Source organism: Lonchura striata, chromosome 6, assembly GCF_046129695.1.
Source record: "Lonchura striata isolate bLonStr1 chromosome 6, bLonStr1.mat, whole genome shotgun sequence".
Classification (NCBI taxonomy): domain Eukaryota; kingdom Metazoa; phylum Chordata; class Aves; order Passeriformes; family Estrildidae; genus Lonchura; species Lonchura striata.
This window is the reverse complement of record NC_134608.1, coordinates 24,671,330-24,696,165: the sequence shown is the minus strand read 5'-3', so window position 1 is coordinate 24,696,165 and position 24,836 is coordinate 24,671,330. Positions and strand designations below refer to the sequence as shown.

The 24,836-nt window shown below is 45.5% G+C and overlaps 1 protein-coding gene across 1 annotated transcript; it reads left to right on the top strand.

Annotated features, from left to right (window-relative positions):
* Positions 1 to 4,529: 4,529 nt before the first annotated feature.
* On the top strand, positions 4,530 to 23,609 carry PAX9 (paired box 9). Its single transcript, XM_077784410.1, has 6 exons — positions 4,530 to 5,051; positions 5,221 to 5,368; positions 6,278 to 6,904; positions 9,157 to 9,299; positions 14,125 to 14,277; positions 23,355 to 23,609. Exons 1-6 carry the CDS (start codon positions 4,530 to 4,532, stop codon positions 23,607 to 23,609), a joined length of 1,848 nt encoding a protein of 615 aa, XP_077640536.1.
* Positions 23,610 to 24,836: the final 1,227 nt, after the last annotated feature.

Genomic DNA, 24,836 nt, shown 5'->3' with positions numbered 1-24,836 from the left:
TTCGTTTTCTTCAGATTTTGGGTCTGTGACAACTGAAGTGAGTCCAAGACCCGATTGTATTTTGCCCATTACTACTTCATAAATATGCACGAAATGTCCAGACATGGCTCGTTTGTATCTGATGAAACTTTGTTAAACAAAATTTCATCCTGTTATATATCCATTCTCCGTCTTGTCCCTGACCTTAAAAGAATTTCTTAAAATTGAAATCACACACTCTTACACAACATAGCTCCCTATCTACCTGCCAGCTTGTGAGAGTTTCAGAGTTGTTGCGTGTATTTCTGTGCATGTTTGAGTACTACGTTAATTAGTTTATGCAAACACAAATGTATAAGCCGGTGTTTTTTAGCGAGATAAAATAAGATAGCAGCCGGTAACAAGAAACGCAACATCTACCAACGACGGATCAGCAACTTGTGCCAAGATCGTTCTCCAAACGCCCTTTTCCCCCGAAGAGGGGAAAGGTGGAAAACAGGGCCAGCCCCTGCAGCAGGACGGGGACCGGGGGTCCCCAAGGGCTTAGGGAGCTGTTGGGAGGCAGCAGTCCCTATGTGCAGCGGTCCCTAGCTGCAGCCGCCCGCCGGCTGGAAAGGACGTCTCCCTGTGAACATCCCCCTTTTCTTTCGCACAAGGGTTTGCCGGTGCATGTGCTCTTGTCCCAGGCTACCGGGCGGGTCAGCACACCGGAGAGCAGGGAGTCTAGTCGGGTATTTTCAGGCTCGCAGGCTCGGAGAGGGAGCGTGAGCGGCCAGGTCAGCCAGGATCTCGAGCAGCCCCGCGCCCTCTCCCTCTGCCTGCTAAGGCACGCTGCCCTCGCTAACCTACTGCGCTCAGCTATTTTGCGGCATAAGGAAATGCACATGGCAGCCACTGATGCGTGGAGGCCTCTTCATCCTGCGTTTGGTTCATCGCAGAAAACGGGAATGATCCCTGGAGATTCAGTGGGATTTTATATGCTCACGTGTAGGAATAGCTCTGTGCAAAATGAAAGCCCCCTTTCAAAGCTCCGTGGGTCTCATCCCTCTCAATTTCATACAGCACCTTCCCTCCGGGATGGGTCACCTCCGGACATAACTCGAGGCTCTAGCTGGGCTGTCGCTAACCTTCCACCTGCCTCTGCCCGCTTTTCCCTGCCGGACCTTCAGAGGTGCCCAAAATCTCCTCCGACACCCACACCGCGTTATCCCTTCACCTCGACTCTGGCTCCAAGACGTTCTTTGCCCACCAACTGTCTGCATCGCTTCCGGGGGAGGATTCCGTGGCTTTGAGCCGCATGGCAGGAGCTGGGGGCGGGGAAGACAGGGCAGCTGCGACAGTCGCTCCGGCCGCCGCACCACGTCTGCCCCTCAGACTTCCCCACGCCACCTGGGAAAATACGGCCACCTACATACACGGCCTGGAAACTGTCCTTTGGGAAGGATCGGGGGACTTCTGCTAACAAAATACGTTACCATGTCGGCATCCTTCTGCCTAACACCACCACAGTAGCTCACTCCCCTCGAGGAAGGTGAGGAGGTAATCTCCCTTCCTCCCTTAAAAAAAAAATTCAGTAAAAATCTGCAGCTTCAAAGAGGCGCTGGAAGGGGGGGGTGGGGGGGGGGGGGAAGTGTGCTGCGTTGGATTTGTCTGGTTTATTCCTACAAGGGGAGAGCGGAGGCATCTGGGGGGCAGAACGAGGCACAGAAAGGCCTCATGAAGGCGGCTCTGAGAAGGAGCAGGACACGCCGAGGTGAGCACGGCGGCACAACGGAGCCTTGCCGGAGAGATGGAATACCGCAGGGTCCGGACTCTGCTCTCAGCTGCGGGAGGTTGAGCACGGTCTGGAGGCCTGCCCGGTCCCGGAAAGCGCCGGAGAAGGCCTTCATGGGCGGGGGCAGCCGGGGACGGCCAGCCGCCGCCTCGCCGGTACCGGCCGCGCACAGAGGCTGCTGCAGCCGTACACGCGATTTGCAGCGGGCAGCTCACGCCGAGTGTGTTTTGTGGAGGAGAGGAGACGAGGGAACAGTTTGAGGGAGGGAGAGGAAGGGGAGCGCCTCTGGGTCCCCTCTGCGACGCAGCTGTGTCGGGAGACGGCAGACATGGGCAGCGACTCCCGGGAGACACCAGCTGCCGGTACCCGCGGCTTCGGCCGCTGTGCGTGACGGCACCGCTCAGTCACTCTCTCGGCACGGAGGGAAAGGAATGGAAGGGGAAGCCCGGCTCCTGTCTGGCACTGACTCGAGTCTCTGAGAGCTTCCCCCGTTGTACTTTGTCAGGCCGGGGATCCCGCGGTGAGGGCGCGGGTGCGTGCCGGGGCAGCTGCCGGCTGCTCAGGGCGAGCCCCCTGCCCGGGCACGCGTGCCCTTCCCAGGTTGGAAAAGCCTCGACCCCGCGCCCCCCGCCCTCCCCTCCCTGCTGCCTTTCCTTTCCGATTCTACAATGATTTCCTACCTGAAAAAAATAATCTTTTTGCCAGGCAGGTCAGAAGCGATCAACAGTCTGTTGTATATTATGTTTTCATATTCCTCTCGTCTCCCCCTGCCCTCTACCGACTCACTGTAGATCTGACCTTTGGTATTTCAGCCCACACTCAGCAGTTGAATGGAAACAAGTTGAGCACGTTCACTTCTGATAAACATTATCCTTAAACCACTGGAGACTCGAGCAGAGTAAACGAGCTTTTCCGACAGGACCACATCAGGAACACACATTGAGAAAGGGAAAGAAACAAAATATCCAGGAGATCAGAGGCGGGCTCGAGGGTGCAGGGGTGGGAGAGAGAAGGAGGGAGAACAGACAGGTTGGAAGACACGGTGTAGGGGGAAGAGAAGGACCCAACTGTGAACACAATAGACACAGATGGGAAGAAAAACTGCCCGGGCAGCGTGAGAGCAGCGCAGGGTCACGCCTGAGCATCCCAGCAAGCTTGAGGGAGCTTTAGAGGTGCCGAGCAGCTCCAGGAGCGGCGGCGTCGGGCCGTGTGCTGGCAGATGGTCCCCGGCCACACGCCACCGGACCGGACTAAAGCAATGGGAGTCCCGCGTGTTCGGGGTGGCCGGGGCGGCGAGCAGCCCAGGCCCCGTCGGGCTCGGAAGACACACTGTAGGGCGAGCAGCCTTGTCGGGGATTCCGACAAGAAACTCCACTGCCACAAGAAATACCCTGTTAAAGCGGATCTTAAGTTTTACGGATTCCGACCCCCTTTCACTCTTTAATTACATAATTAACTTAATTATGGCTATATCCAGGTCCCACTAGTTCAATGCTTTCTGCCTTAAAAATAGTCAGAGGAGGTAAGTTCACAACACAGAAAGGGGTTCTGGCTTCAGCAAACGCCTGCTAGTACTACTGCCTGTTCAAAATGCCAGCGCTTTCGCACAGTGGCAGTTGCACGGCTGTGAGGAGCGCTCTCCGTACCAGGGATAATTCTATCTAGATTGAGGAAGCGCCACAATTTACAGGTGCGATATTCTGAAAGGGCAACTCGTATTTTTGAAGTAACGACAAAACTGCCATAGAATATTTCCCGTTGTGGTGGTTTGGTTTGTTGGTTTTTTTTTTTTTAGTTTGGTTTTGTTTATAGTTTTTTGGTTGTGTATTTTTTGTTGTAGTTGTTTTTGTTTTCTTTTTTTAATCCCTATGGAGAAAACAAGTATCCGCCGATATTTCGATCAAATGGAAGTACCTGTAAAAGAGCCATGATTACCTTCTTTTCACCACGAAACGTTTACAAAATGCCTCTAATTTCTGCAACACCTTATTTCTTCACAGTTAGAAATGTTCATTGAGATATGTGCAGGCTCTGAAATCTCACTCAATCTTTTTTCTAAAAATATCTTACATTTAAATTAAAGTAACATCGAGACAATGTTTATACACACCAGCGACATAAATTTTGTGATTTACTTGGTGATATTTCGTGGACTAGGATCACCGCCTTATTTCTTTTCACGTTTTATTTAATTTACAGAGTCTGTACCTTTGAGGGGGAAAAGCGAAAACAACAACAAAAGCAATAAACGACAAATAAGAACTTCAGGAGAATAATACAGGAAAAAAACAAAAAACAACAACAACAACAAAAAAAAAACCCAAGACAAATCCTCAGCTGGAGCTGAGAGCCCATGATCTCTGTGTGCAACATGATGTAACGTCGGGCATAAGACGCGCACACACAAAATCAGCTCGGGATCCGTACACCGCCAAACCAAACATTTCTTCCACGTACACGCCGTGACCCACACATCCTTTAATTCCTACCAGCTTTGTCTGTTTTTCTTTTGATTTCTAATATGTATCAGTGCCTTTTATAAAGCTGCGAGGCATTGACATTTTACGATTAAGCGCGGCGCAACATTAGCGTGGGGTTGAAAACAAAACCGGGGCCGGTCTGCATTGGGCAGCGAGCGCCAGCATCCCGGTGCCGGTCTGCAGCGGCCGGAGAACACAGCATCCCAGCGCCAGGCGCTACATGCCCCGTCCCGTCTCCTCCCAAGGCAAGGGAAATTGCAGCTCGTTTCCTGACCGGTTGGTGATTTTCACCAAAAATGACGCAACTCTCATCGCTCACGATCTTCTCGTACACCGCCCGCGAAAAGGTGATTAGCGAAAAGGTGATTTATGTTAACGAAGCGATCAAACCCACGAAATTTCTCTCGCGATCTGCAAACTCAAAGCGGGCAAACCGCGTGTGTGTCAAGACATGGCTCTGTTTCATTCGGGGAAAGGGGGAACCTCTCTGCCAGGCTCGAAGCCCCCTCTCCGGCTGCTTATCCGGGAAAAGGGCCAGAAAGGGCGGTGCTGCCTTGCCCGCCGACCGTGCCCCGGCCCCGCGGAGCTGCCTGCCGAGGCGCCGGCCCCCGCCGGCCGAGCAGCGCCCGGCCACGGCGCCGGCCCCGCTCGGCGCGGCCCCGAGCCGGCGGCGCTTCCGCGCAACTCACCGCCGCAGGTGCGGAGCCGCCGTCCCGGCGCGGCGGGCCCAGGTGCCGAGCGCGCTGCGCGGGAGCGGAAGGGCCGCCGCCGCCGCGCTGTCCGTCATCTCCCCTGGCCACTGGGAGGGCGGCTGGGCGGTGGGGCCGCCCCAGGGGCGGGCTCGGGGGGGCGGTGGGCCACGGGCCCGGCCCAGCCCGGCCCTGCCCACGCTGCCCTGAGGTTGAAATGCAGAAGTCAAGGCTCTCTTGTCGGGATGTAGATTTCCTTGTAGTTCTTTTCTTCCTCACGCTACTGTTCCCTCCTCAGCGGAGATCAGAAAGGCTCGGGGCCAGTGCGGCCAGGAGCGCAGAAGGCCGGGAGTCGATTCCCGGGCATAGGGATCCGTTGGGATTTAGGGCCGGCCTCGAGGTGTCCCGCTCAGAGGAATGGGTAAGTGGCCGGGAGCCGCAGGAGGGTTCAAGTGCTGTCAAGAGAGGGGGAGCACCCGTGCTCAGTCATCTGCCACCGTCGCGGCTCCCTTATTGACTTTGCTCGTGTTCCTACAAGTTGTAAGAACATGTTGAGGGTCAGGAACAGGGGAGAGAGAGAGCTAATGACTAGTCGACTTGTTATTAGTGTTATTAGGCGAGTTTGAGGCAGGATCGAAGCCGAGCGGATGGCTGGAGCCCGTGACACGTTGTATATTATTCCTGACACCGATCGTAGCAGTTAACATTTTAACACGCTTGTTTTACAGCCCAGTGTAATCGTGCTGTTAAGCGAAAGGCGCTAACAGCACCAGGATCGGTCTTTAAAAAGTTAGTCCCGACTCAGAAGCACCGCGCTCCCCTCGTCTCTCCCAAGATGTAAAAGAATTTCCTCAACTACTTTTCCTTCCTCCCCCTCCCCCACGCCTTAGAAGATGTTTTTATTTTCTTTTTGTTTTCTTCGCGTTCCTTTTTCCTGTGGCAATAAAGCTGAATTGTCTGTTGGGGCGATCTCATTTTTCATCTCTGGAATGTGCTTATTTTTGGGAATATGCTTGATGCACAGTCCGGAGAGAGCTCCGACATTTGTAGCGATTTTCTTTCTTTCTGTCTTTTAATTTTTCTATTTTTATTTCTTTCTCTCTCTCTGTTTTTTTTTTTTTTTTTTTTTTTTTTTTTATTATTTTGTTTGTTTTTAACCTCTTACTTATCTTCCCTTCCTCCCTCCCCTTCAGTCTCGGGGGCATCCCGCTAATATAAAGAAGCGTGCGTGGAGTGACCCGGGGGGGGGGGGGGGGCAGTCTGTGACATCTGTCTGTGGTGAGGAGAGCAGCTCAGACGCCCCCTTCTGTGGCGTCCGCCGTGTCCGACGGCTGTGTTTGTGCATTTGCTTGCAGAACCTGCCTTCGGGGAAGTGAACCAGCTCGGGGGGGTGTTTGTCAACGGGAGACCCCTGCCCAATGCCATCAGGCTGCGGATTGTGGAACTGGCGCAACTGGGTATCAGGCCGTGTGACATCAGCCGGCAGCTCCGCGTTTCCCACGGCTGTGTCAGCAAAATCCTGGCTCGCTACAACGAGACCGGCTCCATCCTACCGGGGGCTATCGGCGGCAGCAAGCCTCGGGTCACCACTCCCACGGTGGTAAAACATATCCGGACCTACAAACAAAGGGATCCGGGCATCTTCGCCTGGGAGATCCGGGATCGCCTGCTGGCCGATGGCGTGTGTGACAAGTACAACGTGCCGTCGGTTAGCTCCATCAGCCGCATCCTCCGGAACAAAATCGGGAACCTGTCTCAGCAGAGTCACTACGAGTCTTACAAGCAGCACCAGCCGCCCCCACAGCCTGCTCTGTCCTACAACCACATCTACCCCTACCCCAGCCCCATCGCTGCTGCAGGAGCCAAGGTGTCCACACCTCCCGGAGTGCCGGCGATCCCCAGCACCATGGCCATGCCCAGGACGTGGCCGTCCTCTCACTCGGTGACGGACATCCTGGGGATCCGGTCCATCACAGACCAAGGTGAGAGATGGGGGGAACCGGGGCCACAAAGGCAGCCAAACAGGGCCGGAAGGGTTCGGTCCCCTATTTCTGGGTTCTTGCCTTTCCGAGAGTTGGAAGGTGGTTTAGTTGTTTGATTCGGGAAGCCCCTGGCATTTCCCGGGCACGGGCCGGGCACTGAGCTTACTGGAGGACGCGTCTCGGAACGTGCGCAGAACGAAGGGCCTGGGTGGGCTGCAGGAGAACCAGCAAACAGGACACATGGGCCGTCACCTCCGCCTCTCTGACCCGGGAAGTGGGGATCTTCGCCGGGGGGAACGGCCCGGGGTGCGGCGGCACCAGGGCGCGCTTGGTCCTGGTCCCGGTCCCGGTCCCGGTCCTGGTCCCGGCCGAGGCTCGCTGCCGCACTCCGGTCACGGGCGCTGCCTCAGCGTTTCTGAGAAGTCAATTTTCTGTAGTTTTCGTAATCAGGCCAAATTTGCTTCGGCAGGAAGTTCAAATGTCATCTAATTGGTTTCATTCTGATGGTGTATTTTCCTCCGAAGCGGTGGTCTACGAAAACCAAAGGCCCAAGATTTGCCTCTTTTATCCCTTTCACATTCTTTCGGCTCCTCCGCCTGGAAACTGTGTCGCGTCTCCCAGCCGCTCGCTTGCAAGGGACATTTTTTCCATTTCTGTCTCTGCCAGTGAACAGTGAAAGCGTTACTCAAAGTGTCACTGAAAACAAGTGTCCAAAATAACCTTTGCCTACAGCGATCTCTGTGTCCAGTTCTTCTCTAAGTATTAGTGGAGAGGTGGGAGCTGTGATCTCTGTTTTCACTGCCTTTTTAACAGCAACAATGTAATTCTACCAGCATTTCAAATGCAAAATGATCCTTTAGGCATTGCAGAATAATTTTCTTCTTATTTAATCAGAAAAGTGATATTTTTCTCAAGCAACACATGCGTAACCACAAGCACGGTTTTTTAAAATTTGTGTGCATGCAAAAAAGTAAGTTTGTTCTTCTTTGCTCTTCACGATACAAACTTTATTCTAGTCCTCACTAGCACAAACAAATGTGCTTGTTTCTGAGTCGACTTCAACAAATACACGCCTGGCAATCTAGAGGTAGTGTTGGCAATGAACATTAAACAGAATGAGAGCATTACAATCACATAAGAAATTCAGTTTAGTTTTTTTTTTTTTTTTTTTTAAAGTAAGTTTCTCCTTTATTAACACCACATTGTCAGGCAGGCCTCTAACGGTGCTGCCGGGTGCCTGGGTATCTGTCCCGTCTCTCTCAGCCCCCGCAGCGACACACATCTTTCTGCAGTGTGAAATCTCCCCCCTCCCCTTCCCGTCAGAGGGTCAGGGCTGCGGAGTGGCCGATGCCGCAGATGGGGGCTGCTCGCCCTTGATTTATAGGGCAAACTGACCTTGCTGACACGGAAAGGAAGCCCCTATTCATGGGAAAGTGTGAGATCAGCAGAAAAGGGCGCTCGCCAAGGGAGCTCAATTTCTTAAGACAACTTCAGATTTGTGCCTTTCCCCAGCACGGCGAGGGGCCGAGCGAGGCAGTGTCTCAGGAAAGCCCCCTCCCACAGCAGGGATCTCCGATGCGGCTGGGCGCGGGGCTCCGGGCACGGCTCCCCCTACTCCTCCCCTGGCTCCCCGGTGCGGGAATTTGGCCATTCGAGGAATCCCGGTATGCCCATAGCGCAGCTGATAGGCATGTAAATAATAGGACTGTTACTTCTTTTCCTCACCGCTTTCTTATCTTCCTCCTTTTATTTCCCTAATTAAAAAAAAATAAAATATTGATTTATTTAATTTTATGTTGTATTTTCTTTTTCTCCCAAAAAGTGTTTGGATCCCAGTTCATCCGCAGGCTTGTCAGATCTGTTTGTAATCTCCTCTGATTCACAAACACACACACGGCGGTTGCCATAAATACCCCTTCAGGAGATCCTGGGGGATAAACGCCGGTCGGCAGCTCCATCCGCCAGTGCGGGGACGTGGGGCAAGAGACCCAGCCAGCTCTGGGCTGTGTTGCTGATCTCTGTCACAGGTTTCACGGAGGGAGCTGACTCCCTTCTGCCCACGAATCACCCTCTCAGGGAGCTTCCAGGAGTTTCAGCAAGGTGTGGCGGGCGAGGGACCGGTTTCCCCTCAGCTCTGCCCCACAGACTGCCTTCCATGTGGAGAGGGAGCCGTCTCCGAAGCAAAGCCATTTCCATCTCTGAATCCTAGCCTATGCCTCTAACTCCCTCTCTCCCGCTCCTTTGTTTTCCAGCAGTGAATGACACTTCGCCTTACCCCAGCCCCAAGGTGGAGGAATGGAGCAGCTTGGGCCGAAACAGCTTCCACCCGCCGACCCAGCATGCCGTGAACGGGTTGGAGAAGAGCTCCCTCGAGCAGGAGGCCAAGTACAGCCAGGTAAAGAGAGAGTGGGGGGCGGGCAGTGATGCTCAGGGCTCCTGAGCTCGGCCTCGGGCTACCGTCCTCGGTTTGGAGCCGGTGCCGGACTTCTGTTTTGGTTTGCAAAGACGGGCGGAATAAAGGCCGGCTCTCTTCGCTCCTCTCTCGCTTCCTCCCCCGGCCCGGCGGCCGCGGCGCCCAGCACCCCCACCCCGCCCTGCTGCCGGGGGCCGGCAGCGATCGCATCCCGGCCCGGGCTGCCCCCGCCCCGCCCGCCCAGCGGGCGCTCCAGACCCGCCGCCAGCGACCCCCGCCCCGGCCGGGCCAGCGGGCGCGTCCCGCCGCCGCCTCCGCCCATAACGCCGCGTTTTACTCTGTCCGCAGCGTGCTCTGTAGTCAGGGGAATAATTTGAAAATGAGATGTAATTGCTTCCTACATTAAGCATTTTTAAACGCTTAAGTAGACGGCGAATTTCCTACGTTTTAATTACAACACAATATAACTGTTACTTAATAAATCTCTGTCTAAATCTTTGTACTTGCTAATCAAGTGCCATGCCAGGAGAAAAGCTATAAAAGGCTCAACTGTTACTCGTTGGGAAAGAACAGGTTTTGAAAACATTTTTTTCCATGTGATGGAAACATTTCAAAATGCATCAGAGGTCTCTCAGACACACTGACTTCCCGGCCACGCATTTGTTGTACTTAGAAGCAAGTCAAAGAAAACCCACAATCGCTGTTTAGCATTTTTCCCATTCAAAGACAGAGGTTTTGGATGTATTTTTTGAGTTCTGTGTCTGGTTTTAGATCCATGTAGAGGAGACTTTTGTAGCTTGTGTTCGGTGGTGAGAGTAGCTGAATCAGACTCTCAAGATGCGGAGCACAAACTGCGGGAACACTTGCAAAGAATGGGCAGAGTGGGAAATACTGTGGAACCTGATAGTGAACAGCTTCTTCATTGCATATATTGCCTTTTAAACACTACACCACCCTCAGTGCTATCCTATTTGTTTTGTTTTTCTATTATCCCATTATTATTATATTCATTTCATAACACAAGCAATGTGTGCTATAGTGTAGCTATTATTGTATGATTAAAGATAGAATTAGATGTAGATTTAGTGTTACTATTCCTTCTACAATTTTCTTTAAAGACTAAAATAAGCATTAACAGTCTTGCTAAAAAACAGTAGATACAGATTGTCACTACTCTGTAAGAGCAGCTGTACTGTGGCTTCATTGTCTTAGGTTCCAGGCTGGGCCTTCTGCACACAGTCCTGCTGAAATATTCACAGGATCTTGTTCATTGGCTATAAACCATGGCCTCTGATGGATCTCATTTACTTTACAGATGTGATGAAGAACAGTGTTTGAGTTATCGAGTTATTTTAAATGTTGCTTTGAAAACTATTTTTTACCTTTTTTCTTTTTTACTTTCAATATTTATGATTTCATATGCATAATATATAACTGTTCTGTTGTCAATATCAGTTTTACTTTAAAGTTTTGTTCAACCTGAAAGATCACCTGATAAATGTTATTTAAACACACACTATTTAAAATCTGAGAAAATTGCTATTAATAAAATGGATTTCATTTATCCAAGTAAATTGTCCAGAGAGGTTCAAAGGGCAGAAAAGCCATATTCAGATCCCTGCTCTCTAAAGGAAGATATAGAAGAGGTTCTTCCCAGCTTCTTCCCCGTAATGATAATATAGGTAAACAGAATTTGGCTTTGGAAAGTTTTAACACATAGACCAGTCTATTCATATAGTATTCAGAATTGTTATCCAGAAAATTAATTTGAATGTGCATTAATTGCTTTGTCTGTCATGAGTCCACTACCTTGCTAATTAGGAATATGTTAAAAAAAATCATGCTAAATAAGGATGGGAAAATGTGATAATTTGCAGTTTTTGCCACATTCCTTTTGCCAAAATATTTATTCCAGACAGTGTGAAGTTGATGAACCAAATTCCTGCTGCACATAGTGCTGATTTACTGTCTTTTTGCTGAAGTGTAGTGAGTCTGGAGTGGCAGCTGGTGAGAGTAAAGACTTACAAAATTTTCTGACATCATTGGATGCATGGTCTCTTGCAATGTATATGGTTTTTGGTGTAAAGAGATGAGCAGAGGAAATGAGAGAATGTTGGTTCATTTGTGGATCTAGCAGGGAGGTATCTGGAGTGGTGGGAAAATGGGGAAGTCTCAGATATATTTAATATGCCAGAAGGACTATGGTGAAATAGCATGTGTTGTTGTACTTCGGGGTAATTGTTATTTCATTTCCTTATCTCTTTTGGGCAAAGCTTGTTACAAAACTCTTAAGGGTCTTAAGGAGGTAGACATCAGATTTCCCACAGAGAAGAGAAGTGATTTTTCTGTTTATATGTCTGTATTATCAAAATCAGAGGTGCCTACAAGAGGAGGGAATCAAGTGTGGATGTTTAACTTAGGCTTCCCAATTGCACCACAGGAGGAGAGGAAATGTGTTTCGAAGCACATTAACAATGGATTTTGTGTGAGTGATAGGTAATTCTGCATTTTCCAACAAATATCAACTATGTATTTAAGCATCACCAACATCCAAAGTTCACCTGTCCATAGGTTGCAAATAGCATAATCTTTCATAGCAAGTGAAAGTCTTGTTCCTCAGCTTTAGTCATGGAAGATAATATTTTGCTTCTCAAGAAGTTCCCTGGAAAATCCCTCTGTGTGAGAAAGGTTAGAAAAACTGAGACCAAAGAACAAGGTCTTGTATACTTTTACAATAAATTTATTTGAACACTTCTTTTGGATTACATACATTTGTTTTAAGACACAGGATACTGTAGTCTTTCTCTAGGAAAAACTCTTACTGCCATCCCAGACTTGTCAGGCAGCAGCCAAGGCTGACCTCTCCTTGGTTCTAATGGCTACATTTCAGCCCTTGTCCCACGCATCAGTGGGAATTCACCCACCAAAAAGGCAGGAAGACTTCACATTTTTGCCTTGACAATATGCAGTCATACTAGTTAAACATGAAACTGAACCTCTGGATGTAGAAGATTTTTCATTTTATGTATTATGGATTTCCTGGGGCTTTTGTTTGCAATGTTGTTCCTATTTGGGTTTCGGGAGTTGAAAGCTCAGCCTGGTAGACTGTGATTCTGTACAAAACATTCCACAGAAAACCAAAAGATGCTTTGTCAAGTTTCTATTCAGGTTTAATTACCTGATGTCCCAGGTTGTCATTTATACATAAGCAATTGCATAATTTCCCTGGTGTATCACACTCGCAGATTTGTCATATGGCTTTCAAGCAGGGTGACTGTGAATCAGAGAAACTGCAAAGAAAAATAGATTTTCCCAGGAGTTTGACAGTTTTGTGTCGTATGCATTTCATACAGAGCTCAGTTTTATATTGCATTATTTATGGAGGGAGGCACATTCAGTGTGGTGTTCAGGAGCTTCTAAAGGTAATTATGCTATTGTTGCAAAGGATGAATATTCTAAGTATTTTCTTTTGCATTGCACGGCTTATTCTGACTACTGCATTAAAAAAAATAGCTGAAATGACTGCAATATGAACACAATTTGTAACCTGCATTTGAAATCAAAACATTTAATAAACATGTATCGTGTCTAAAATGCAGATCTTAGACATCTGATGTTTGTGACTTGCTGGACTAATATCATAGATGTTCAAAGTGAAAAAAAATTGTGATCTGTATTTACACATTTATGAGAATGAAGAAGACCTGACATACAGAGGCAAATAGCTTGGAAATAATTTTTCAGAATGACTTTCTGTGCGCATTGCAGGAAGCAGAAGTGCATATTGCCAATGGGAGCTGATACTCATTAATGGGAAAAAGCTTGTAACTGGGGGGGTCTAAGAGCAAGCTCGCTCCTGGAAATGGTATGCTCTTTGGAGGTCTCATCCCAAACCTACTGGAGCTGCAGAAAACATTCCTAATTCAGAGGGGTTTGTGAACATAGTTTGAGTGAAACCTTCCTCTGACTTGCTGGCCAAACCCCTAAGCAGCAACTACCTCAGGTCTGCCTCAGCTGAACTTCATCAGCTGTTAGGGGATTGAGTTTTCGGCATTGTTGGGATATCACTCCCTGTCCCTTGGCTGCATTCTGACTGGGGGCCGTGAGTTCTGTGTGCTGCAAGCACATAGAGGGAAGGCTCCATTTTAGGGCAAGTGATTGCAAATGTAGGTGCAACTCTGGACAATTACTTACACAGAAAATGTAGGTAATGTAGACATTTAGTTCCTGATCTTTCATTTATAGATGAACAGTGAACAATGTATATTTGGTGGCCATGCATCTGTAACTCTATCTGCAGTGCTTAGAACCCACAATGCAGGGTAACTTCTTTGGGGACAACATTAAAATGTAGCCTTAAATATTATGGCAAATTGCATGGCCCTCCTACAGACAAGATTTACTGAAAAATTAATTAGCAAATTACTTATTTGTCATCTTACAACCCAGGATCCAGGCAGTTGGATTCCTGCTATGGGTCTGTGCAAGATCCATCAATAACAAAGGTTTGGACCTACTGCTTTTCAGTGATACCCAGGCAGCACGGGGATGAAGCTGTGAAGGAGAGGTGTTTATTTGCTTTCTTGCTCTAGTACCCAGCAGCATTGTTAGCAGAGTCTGGTGCAGGGGTTCAGACCTTGGCTTGGAGACTGGTTCTGTGTCACTTTCACTAGGATCTCCAGACCAGGCCTGGTATCAAAACATTGCCACTAAGACAGCTTGCTCAAGGTCTAGGCATCCTTGTCGTTGCATGTTGTGGGTGAGGGGGATGAGCTGATCCCACTACATGCACCCGATTCCTCCCCAGGTGATCTGGATGGCACCCAATTCGAACCCCATTTGTGAGACCTGCCTCTTACTGGCCACCTGCTTCCACGGCCAAAACACAGTGCCCTGTCCACCAACCCACATGGCTTCAGGGCACTCCACCCGGATGAAACTAATAAAGAAAGTCAGAGAGGTGAGTGAATGGTATAATGACACTCAAACTGCACTCTAAGCACCTTCTGCTCAAAGGACCCCAGCCCACCAGAAGGTCTGTCATGACAAACATGATCAGGGGCCGTAAAGCGGGAGTGATGGGAGATACCCATCACGGCCAGGGAGCAGAGTGCCAGGAGCAGAGGTATTAGATGTGATTTGACCTGTTCAGTCTTGGTTCTTGCAGTAGTTTGGCAAGTATATAGAGACTGTATAGTGTGTTTGAATTAGTCTGTTGTGGCAATTTATTAGCTTTTAGGAATTGCCTACACACCCAGTCGTAACAACTGGAGGCATTTAAAAATTGGTGGGTTGTGGCTTCACCCCCCCTTGGTGTACCAGCTTCCCAGTAGCTGCCTTTGCACCATCAGAGATTTGCTAGACATAGGAGACTTCTGTTTTGGCTGTCCCTGAAAAGAACAAGGTGACGACTTTACCAGTTTGACCCATATTTGCCTAGCTTCTAGACATCAAGAATCCCTTTGAAGTGTCTGTGTCCATAAATGTTCTACCTCAGTTTCATTTAAATAACAGCATATTGAAATTACAATATATTGATAAATATATAATATTAAGAAGGCATTTTTCTATAACCTTTCAGTAATACATTATGGTGTTAACCAACAGCATAGAAAAGAACTAATGTTTATTTCTTCCGTTTTATTTGCTTGTTTAGTGTCCATGTGTGCCCTGCCCAATTCCAGATTTTGTCAAAATACCAAGGGGGAAGTATTGTGCAAATCTTTTCTAAAACTATGGGAATCTGTTGTTAATTCCAACTCAAAGGAGTTTGCTTATATGACATGATTTTTTTTCCCCTGTACTTTCCTATTGTCCTCATAAGCCCAGAATATCTGTCTAAGGAAAACTAAGTTGTGTTTTTGTCATCAGAACCAAGATTTGTGCTTAAAGCAAGCAGAATTTGTTTTCACTACACTTTGAAATAGCCTGGTTGTGAAGTTTGTTGAATAGAACATACCCCAAGATCCAGCATCTTCACTGGAAAGGCAGTGACTTTTATTTATATCGTCCTTCTCAACCTGGTGTATGAAAGGGAAGCAACCATTCAATGACAGTGTAGATAGACCTTGAACTATAATCTACATTTGGAGACGTTTAGGGGGACATGTTAGTGTGTGCTTGGTGTCCTGTGATCTCACTTCATTGTGAAAGCCGTCTAAACCCACTGTACTTCTGAAGAAGCACTAGAAGATCTTGCTCCCTGCTTTTCCCTCAGAATGTGCTTAGGTTTTACAGCAACCTCTGTCTGCCTTTTATCTACCATGCCTTTTCCGCCTCCCTCTCTTTTCCTCTGTTGTTTTTGTAGTAGATTGCTCAGTGTCAGAGAATAAGTGGTGTTTTTCTTCCTTTTCTCCTTACCCCCTTTCCCTATTCCCCCTATCCTCCCCCCCCCCCCCATTTTTTTTTTTTCTTTTGTTCTGCTGTAGTTTGCTTTGGAAAAGATATAAAATGCCCCTGGCTCCTTCAGGAAAGCATTGGTGATGGTGTGTAAATTCAAGTTACTATTACTATTTCCAAAACTGAGATTTTAGTTCCCTGAAGAGGCTGAGATTTAAAACTGGATAAGAAAATATAATTTAGAGTGATCTTGATGCATGTCCCAACTATAATTAAAACACTCAGTTGATATTATCTGGTTTCTGTGTTATTCACTGCAGCTGGGGATGGCTATAGGTAAAGGAAACAACTTCAAGTTAATAAAAAAGCACATTAAACACGGGGAATGGGATCTGCTTGTTATGAAAGGACTGAATTTTATTTTAGAAGAAAGGAGGGGTGACTTTCTTACGCAGTGCATTGCTGTGCATTGAATTTAATAATGGGATGAATAGCTGCAAAGGAAATGGCATATTTTTAAGAGATAATGTGGCTAACTATATTTGAAATCTTAGAGCATCTCAGCTCTAAGAATAAGTCTGTTTTAATTTTGACTTCAACTAGAATACCAGCATTACTTTGCACAACTTACAGTGAAAAAGAAGTAGTGTAATTCTCCATTCTTGAAAGGTCTCTTTTCCTTTTTCAAATCACAGTCTTCTGGAAGTCAGCTCAGTTCAGCTGAGCAACAGAGCAGCTTTGTAAGCTCCTCGCCCATGTGTTATTTTTAAAAGCTTCTCAATTCCAATATATTATCACTGTTCACTCTTTCTTGAAAAAAAGGCAAATATTATATTTTATAATATTATATAAAATTGATATCTTACATAGAAAATATTTACTCTTTTTGTATGTCAAAATTGATTTTGTATGACAAAAAATTGATTTTTTTCTATGTCAAATTTTTTTAATATCAGTGTCCTAATTTTTTTCAGAGCCTTATTTTCTGCTGATTGCAGTGAAATTAATAGAAAATCAAATCAGGAACATGTTCAATAAAATAAGCTAATTCATCTAAGAATATGGATATTTAGTCTAATGAAAATATTTTTGCAAGAATATTTTCCAGCTCTATAAAAAGCAAATCATGATTTGCAGGATTAATTGGCTAGGTTATTCAGATACACCTTAGCATTTTAATCTCATTTTTTCTTAAAACTATTTTTAAATAAAAATCATTACCATAAACAGGGGAAATTTACTCAGTGTTCATTTTTGTAACCCTTCCTTTAGGTAATTGTGACTTACCTGTGTAGGCACATTAATTTTAGTGGAACACTGTTCTGAAATGATTTGTGGTATCATAATTTTTCCTGTTGATGCTGTAGCACTGAATTGCAGCTTCAGAATTTAGCTCTAATTTAGTAACTACAATTTCTACAAAAATATTACTTATCAATTTTAAAACCTAAAAAACCCTCAATTTTTATTACTTAGATCATTTAGTAATGCCATTTTCCTAAATAATACTTCCATTACATGCTTGCTGCTGCTGTTTTATTTGGAAAATTTGTTTGCTCTTCCCTAGAGATCCCATATGTTGGCTTGATTTATAAATCATATTTAATCTCCAATTATAAAGGGAGATTTAGCATATTTGTTTCCTTGATGTTTGCATTTTGTGTTTGATTGCTCCTCATCTTGTTGTCATAATCGTTTTAACTGATTATGAGTATGTCCCTAAAAATGAGATATCCTCTGGATTTTTACGCTAATTTGCTCTTCTGAGTGAAGGACTAGATATTTTGCTCCCTGCTATGATTTTTCTTGCTGTGAAGAGAATAACTGCTGCAATAGCTTCTTCATGACTGTGCTTTCAGGCCATTTGGAAAAGATTCATCATTTCCAGAAAACGTTTGAAGGTTTTCATTTTGAAAACCTGCAGCGAGAGGGTGTCTGTGTGCGTGGAGCTGCGGCAGTGTCCCTGCAGAGGAAGCTGCTGCCAGCTCTCCACTGTGCCCCCGGGACCTGCTCCTGGTACCTGCTCCTGGTACTTGCTCCTGGTACTTGCTCCTGGTACCTGCTCCCTGGTACCTGCTCCCGGGATCTGCTCCCGGGACCTGCTCCCGGTACCTGCTCCCGGTACCTGCTCCCGGGACCTGCTCCCTGGTACCTGCTCCCGGTACCTGCTCCCTGGTACCTGCTCCCTGGTACCTGCTCCCGGGACCTGCTCCCAGGACCTGCTCCCGGGACCTGCTCCCGGGACCTGCCCCCTGTACCTGCTCCCGGTACCTGCTCCTGGTACCTGCTCCCGGGACCTGCTCCCTGGTACCTCTGCTGGCTGGTTGCAGTTGCTCTCGGGGAAGGGCTGTGCTGCAGGATCAAGGCAATGTGCTGAGCTTGCTGATCCCAGGACAGGAAGGATTCATTCCATCCAAGTCAGTGTTAGAATTGCGAGATACAAACGAAAACAGCAACCTTATTCACCAGAGGTGTGTCCCTTAAGCCGTGACAGACTGAACTTCTGATGACTGTAGCAGGGGATTTTGGGCTGAGTCACTGTCCAAACTCATTCAGGCTGCTGAATTAGGTAACTTGAACTTGAAGGTTATGCTGTTTCTCCAGAAACATTTTCTACAAAGCCTGCATTTATAGTCTATGCAATACATGAACTATTTAATTAAATATTGTAACAATTATATTACAATGGTGGTAATTTAAATAATGATTTTATTATTATTATAATGATTTTATTATTATTTACAATTATTTAGATAATTGTAAATAATAATGATAAGAAAAAATAATTTACATTCTTTTTTATACCCACTTTAGAGTAAGACTATGAAATTGAGGGGGCATCCACCTGTGGCATCAAATGTGCTCTTGTTTGTATTCAATAAAACTGAAATGAGATCCTTTGCATTATTGCCATTAATGATAGCTAAAATAAATACTAGTCTGTGATTTTGAATGTTACAATCTGGGTCATTTTCTGAAACATTGAGAAGCAACATGGGAAGAGAACATAGGAGATGAACTAGTTTTGACACTGAGAGAACACATACCTAGCAAGCAAAAGTCAGAGAAGGAAAAGTAGGAAAGGGAATGAAACAAAACAATATAAATTCACTACAATATATAATTAGTTTTATACCATGAGGACTGAAAGTGAAATTTAGCTTGCATATTTCTCTAGTTCTTCTGTGACCAAGCCAGAAAAAAACAAAAATCAGGTAGTTTGTCTGACATGGATTGACTGGGAAGTTTATCCAGAAAGCTTGTACTCTTGTGTCTTCTTACCATGAAGGAGAGAGGAGGCTGAAGGTCCGCAACACACTATACAAGCATAAACTTCAAAACAGATATCAAGGTGTATGTGGTGGTTACCTCTGGTTGTGAAAAAATTGTTCTGACTTTTAGGAGTCCAAGCAACTAATGGAAATTACTCCAAAGATATTCTCACATTAGCTTGGTTCTAGACTTGCTTTTCATCCTCTCTCTGTGTTGCAAATCACAGACAGACTGAAAACAATTAAAAAAAAAAGTTGTCTCTAGTTAGTATTGTATCTAAAGTGTCCAAAACTAAAGATTCCATCTGTTAAAACTACTTAAGCAACTCCTTTACTGGTGAAAATACGTGCAGTCTGCCTGTTTCAGCAGTACCATTTTGTGTGGCCCAAAGCAAGGCTTCATGTCCACACTGGTTTTTATTTCTCATCTCAATATTCCTTTTACTGTCACTGGCAGGTATCAGCAGCAACTTGGCAGAAAGGCACCAGATCCAGCTTGTGATCCTGACTCAATTACTCTTGTTTTTCTGGTAGCTTTGCAAGAACAGGTTTAAATGAATTTGTGAGTTGGTGGGAGGTCATGTGTTCTAGGTTTCAAATGCAGCTTAAGGTTTAGAAATACTTATTCCATCAGTTGTCTGAAAACATTGATAGAAGCATCAATTGAGAGCAAAAGTTCCTCTCTGATCTTTGTAGAAGCCAGAAAGTAGGTACTTTCAAATGGGAACCCTTATCTCTTACAAAGCAGAGGTTCTTGTTCAGCTACAACTAAATGTTTGTTTGTTTGCTTTAAAAAATTAGATTTCCCTTGAAAAACTATGGTTCAAATTAAGAAAAAAAATATTTATAAAACTTAAAAGCCAGTTTCAAGAACCTCTGCACTTAAAACAAATTCTTAGGGTTTTAAAAATCTATAAACACCATGGGGTTCTTGCACTCCTAATTACAAATGTTTAGATTTTGGTGTTCATTTCCTCTGATTGAAATACTGCAGGATGAATTATTCATCCAGTATATACAGGGTCATGGAACTTAATCCCCTCCATTTATTTTAAGTGAATGTCATGTTTGTAAAATGTGCCAGATTGACAGACAAGAATCAACCATTCTGATAACCTACACTTTGTATCTAAGGCTGTTTGGAAATAAAAACACTTGTGTCAGGACTATTAGGCCAAGTCTTTCACAGATGAAAGTCAGAGATGAAAATTTGGGTGTTGGGATTTTTTTTTTTTTTTTTTTTTTTTTTTTTTTTTTTTTTTGAGTAGCATGCTTTAAAATTGTATAGAGTGAGATTTTCTCTGTCCCCTCATCTTTTAATTTGGGTCAGATGAAGCCTCTGACTGCTTTGTGAGTATGGCTCAAATCTCCCCTGAGGCAGAATTGCACTCTGTGCTGGGCCAGTTCCTACCCATCCCAGTGCAGCCTGCTTGGCTGAGGGCATCTGTGACATCCACAGAATCATGGTTTTGAGTGGTAAAGCTTTGTAGCAGTGCAATAAAAATAAGAATGATTCACCAATTCAGTGAGGCAGTGATGACAGCATTGGTGGCCTCTGACAGGTTGCAGCTGGTGGTCCTTACACAACTGTCTCTATGTCCTGCCCTCAGTAGTTGGGGCAAGATCTTTCTGACATTCAGAATAGACTATAAAAATGACAGTTTTCACAACTTTATTTTGAGTAAGATAGTGTGTGTGTGTAAAAGGATTGTTCTGGCTGCTATAAATCTGTATATGTATTTTTTTAAATTAAACTTTTACAAAAACTAGTGAATCTTTAATCAATTTCCATCTGTTTTATCAACAACAACCCAAGTGGCACCTACAGTATGATTCAACAGGAAACCTGGGCTTCTTCATGAATTATAGTTTGAAGACTTTGTGCCATAAGGCCACAGAACATATGTGTGATTGGATCAAATATTTATCAATAAGCCTGTTGATAAAATATTTTTCAATAATGTCTGCATTAATGTGAGGTGCTCAGGAGCTCAGATTTGCCTCAGATCATGAAAAGTCATCTTGTGGTTGCTGAGTAGCCCCTCGTGGCCTTGTCTGCAGGAGATGCAGTAGGCTAGGACATTGCCTGGCACAGATCTGCCCTGTACCTACTAACACATCCTTCCCAAAGCACAGCTAATGGTTCACAGAACATGAGCATTTCTAATGAGGAATCCTACTTAAAATGAGGCTTCCAGGCACAGCCTTGAGCCCCCTGCTTGGGAGTGGGAAAGTCCAAAAAACCTCTTTTGAGGTCTAGAAGCTGAAGGTTTGTGCTGTCTCAGTGGCTATGAGACTTCAGGGATTTGTCCCATAGATTTTCTCCTTCCAGCACCCACCCCTTCATGGTTTCTCTACTTCTCTGTGCAGAATATGTTTGGGTTGTGGCTCTTGATATGCCAGCGTTACAACCTGGCTTCAATGGCTCTACTGCCTCTGTGCAAAGCTTTTGGTTGATGCTTGTTACAAAAAACAGAGGTGCTAATTTTTATTTCATGTTTGCACATTGGAAAAGCAGCTTTTTAGGGCCACACTTTTTATTTCCAATGAATTCAATGGCATAATTTTCCATGTGATTCAATAATTTTACTGATTTGCAGTGCAATTATTTACAGGTTTGTATTAATTAGTATTGTTGCAAGCACGGATATTTAAAGCTGAGGCTAAAGTGTAATTGAGTCACAGTAGGGGGCACGTAATACAAGTTGCTGGTCAGATCACATATTTGCATTTTCAAAAGAATAAGGCAAATACTTCAACAAAGCATTTACTTATTTTGAATGACAATTATGTTGCTGCTGCAGCTGTATGTTTTGTCTTAATTAATATTCCTATTGGAAACTTGTGACCAGCATCCCATTGCTGTCTCCTGCTGCTTTAGATTGCTGTACAGGTTTATATTGATAGAGTCCAGCAGAATTACTGCTCTCTTTCCAAAATGACAATGAGAGGATAGTCTAGGCAGTGGAACTGTGAGCTACATGGGTAGGAACCTCATGAGCCTGAAAATAGGCCAGTGCCCTTTATAAAGGTAAATACTAGAAATCAGGCAGGTGCAATCCAGGCAGAATTTGAACAAGTGAAATGTTAATACCATGTGAAATTTTATCAGAAACAAAAGTCTCTTTATTTTTTTAATTTTGCACTATTCAGTTTGTGCCCAGTTGTACCTTATGATGATGCTACAGGATTTGCTGAATCAGTGCTCTTCTTTCATATCCAGATAGGAAAGATTTTTGAGAAAAAATGCCACCCCAAATCCTAAAACAAACACTACACACATTGAAACTTAAGCAAGATAAATGATCTTGGTTTGTACCTGTTGTGCCGAAGAAACATTTATGGGTGTGAAACAAACCACCAAACACTTTTTTAGTTAAATGAGGAGTCATTAATTGTGAAATCATAGCATAGCTGACTGAAGGACTCTCCCTTCTCTATTTAAATAGAAACCCTTCTCTCCAGCCTACAGAAGGACCTAGGAAAATAGCTTGCAGGAAAGGACCCAGCCCTGCAATTGTTTTGTGCAAGGAAGCCCTGTTGAAACCAGGAGAAGCTATGAGCAAAGAACATTTGCAAGTTTTTTGTCCCAAGCATCTAGAAAACAGATTTTTAAAAGTCACCATCAATAATACTACTACTATAGTTCTGACTAATGCCCTGAACAAACAGTTAGCAAAGAGTTTCAGATGTTCCACCTCCCCCAGCCGCCGTCACCTCTTCACTCAGGGAGTGCCTGCACCTGCCCATGGCAGCTCAGCTGAGCCCACCCTCCTTGGGGGCCAGGAGAGGTGAGGCACAGGGATGGGTCTGTCTCTCCTGCTGCTGGGATGGCTGTAGTCACTGCACACCCAGCTTAAACTGCCACAGCACTCCCCAGCAGGGCTTGCAACAGTGACCGACACTGAAATTTGGGAAAAGTAGGTAAATGTCACAGTGCATCTACTCCAACCTGTGCAAATCATTGCCAAGTGCATGAAGGTGCTCAGTGAGAGAGGAGAGACTCATTACAGATCCCTCCAGTAGCTCTCAAGTGTAATGATTACATGCAACCATGGATTCCCTGAACAGCAGGAGTCCCTGAACAGCAGCTTGCAGGAAGGTAGGCAGGTGTATGGAGACCTTAGCAGCTCCTGCCCTGCTCTTGGTGTGTGTTTCCTTATCATCTGCTGGTTGTCCCTGTCTGGGACAGGTTGCTGGGAGAGGTGTGAAGCACTGATCACAGTGGGGTAACTGGTCCTAAAAGCAAAGCAGAAGGGGCCGCTAAGACCCTGAAATTCTGGGGAATGGTTTTGGTTTTCTCTCCTAGTGTCCCCGCTGGTCCTAGTTTTGGTACAAAGCCCAAGCAGGATCCGAGGGCTGATTTTCATGCCAGATCCAGTGTGTCTTACTCTCAGAAATTCTCTTCCTTTCCCTCTCCTTTCAGGCACCCAATGGCCTCCCAGCCGTCAGCAGTTTTGTGTCCGCACCGGCCATGCCTCCCTACGCCACCCCGGCCCAAGTGTCACCTTACATGCCGTACAGCGCCGCTCCATCCAGCTACATGGCGAGCCATGGCTGGCAGCACGCTGGGGGCACCCCGCTGTCCCCCCACAGCTGCGACATCCCCGCCTCGCTGGCCTTCAAGGGCATGCAGACTGCCAGGGAGGGCAGCCACTCTGTCACAGCCTCTGCCCTCTGATGCAGGAGCTGGTCCAGGAGCACCATGAGCTCGCTGGCTCCTCAGCCCAGCTCACGGAGTGCTCTCTTCGTGCTGGCCACACCTGGCATTTCTCCTCGTGACTTGTCTCCCCTAAGGCTTTTGGGATTAAAGAGCTGAAGACAACATCAGAAACTGAGAGAAGCATGGTGTTGTACTCTTAAAGACTTTGTGTCCCTCAAAGGGCTCGTGGAGCCTTGTTCCACTCTCTCCTGGTCAAACCACACATATTTATTCTTAATCATCGAAAACTTTCTAAATGTGCAATTGTTATTAAGATTTGTGCAAAAATCAATAAAGAAAAATCACCACAGAAAATTCTGCTATGCCTTGAATCAACAAAGGTGGCTGAATGGGAAGTGTTTGCCAAATGCCTAGAGAACAACCATTTAATTGATGAGATTATACAATCCACTGTTATTATGAGGTCCTTTATTGTTGTTTTATTGGGTTTTGGTAATCAAATATAGAATGAAGGCAAAAGGTGGCTTTCAGATTCTTCTGGCATGTTGCCATCGTCAGGCAGTAGTAAGATCTTTGTGATTTTATCATTTTGTAAATAGAGGCTTTTGACAGCATTTGTTTTCACCTTCCAGTACATTTTTTACCTTTTTCTTTTTTTCTTTTTCTTTCTTTTCTTTTTTTTTTTTTTAAAGTTAAGATAATTTCTAGTTATTTTCTATGTCTTTGCATGGTGGGGTGATAGGTGATGAGGTTTAGGTGGGGTTTTTGGTCATGTTTTTGTGCCTACAGTGGAGGCTTCAACATCTTATGAGAGTCATTTCTTTGGCAGAAGAGTCAAAGGCAGAAATCCAGCTAAGTAACTCTCCAGTTCTACCCAGCCTCCCAGATTCATGAAACACCACATTCATATGAAGTGTACAAATAGAAATGGGTGGAAAATACCTGAATAAAACAGAAAACTGTAGAGGAAAATGCTGTTAGTATGCAACCTGTGCAGAGATGCTTAAAAAGCCCTATCAGTCAAAAACTCCACTGAGAAACAGAATTGTACCATCATTCTGAGCTCACTTGTGTCCAGATTACGTTGTAATTTTTATAGAGGACCTTGTCTTTAATTTCTGCTTTAATGAATGTAAAGTATAGCTCTTGGTAAAGTTTACATTATTGTTCTGAAGCATTTTTTTCCCCCTTATAGGTATCTGGTGGTGGTGCTACAAACAGAGATATTATTTAATATTAGCAAAT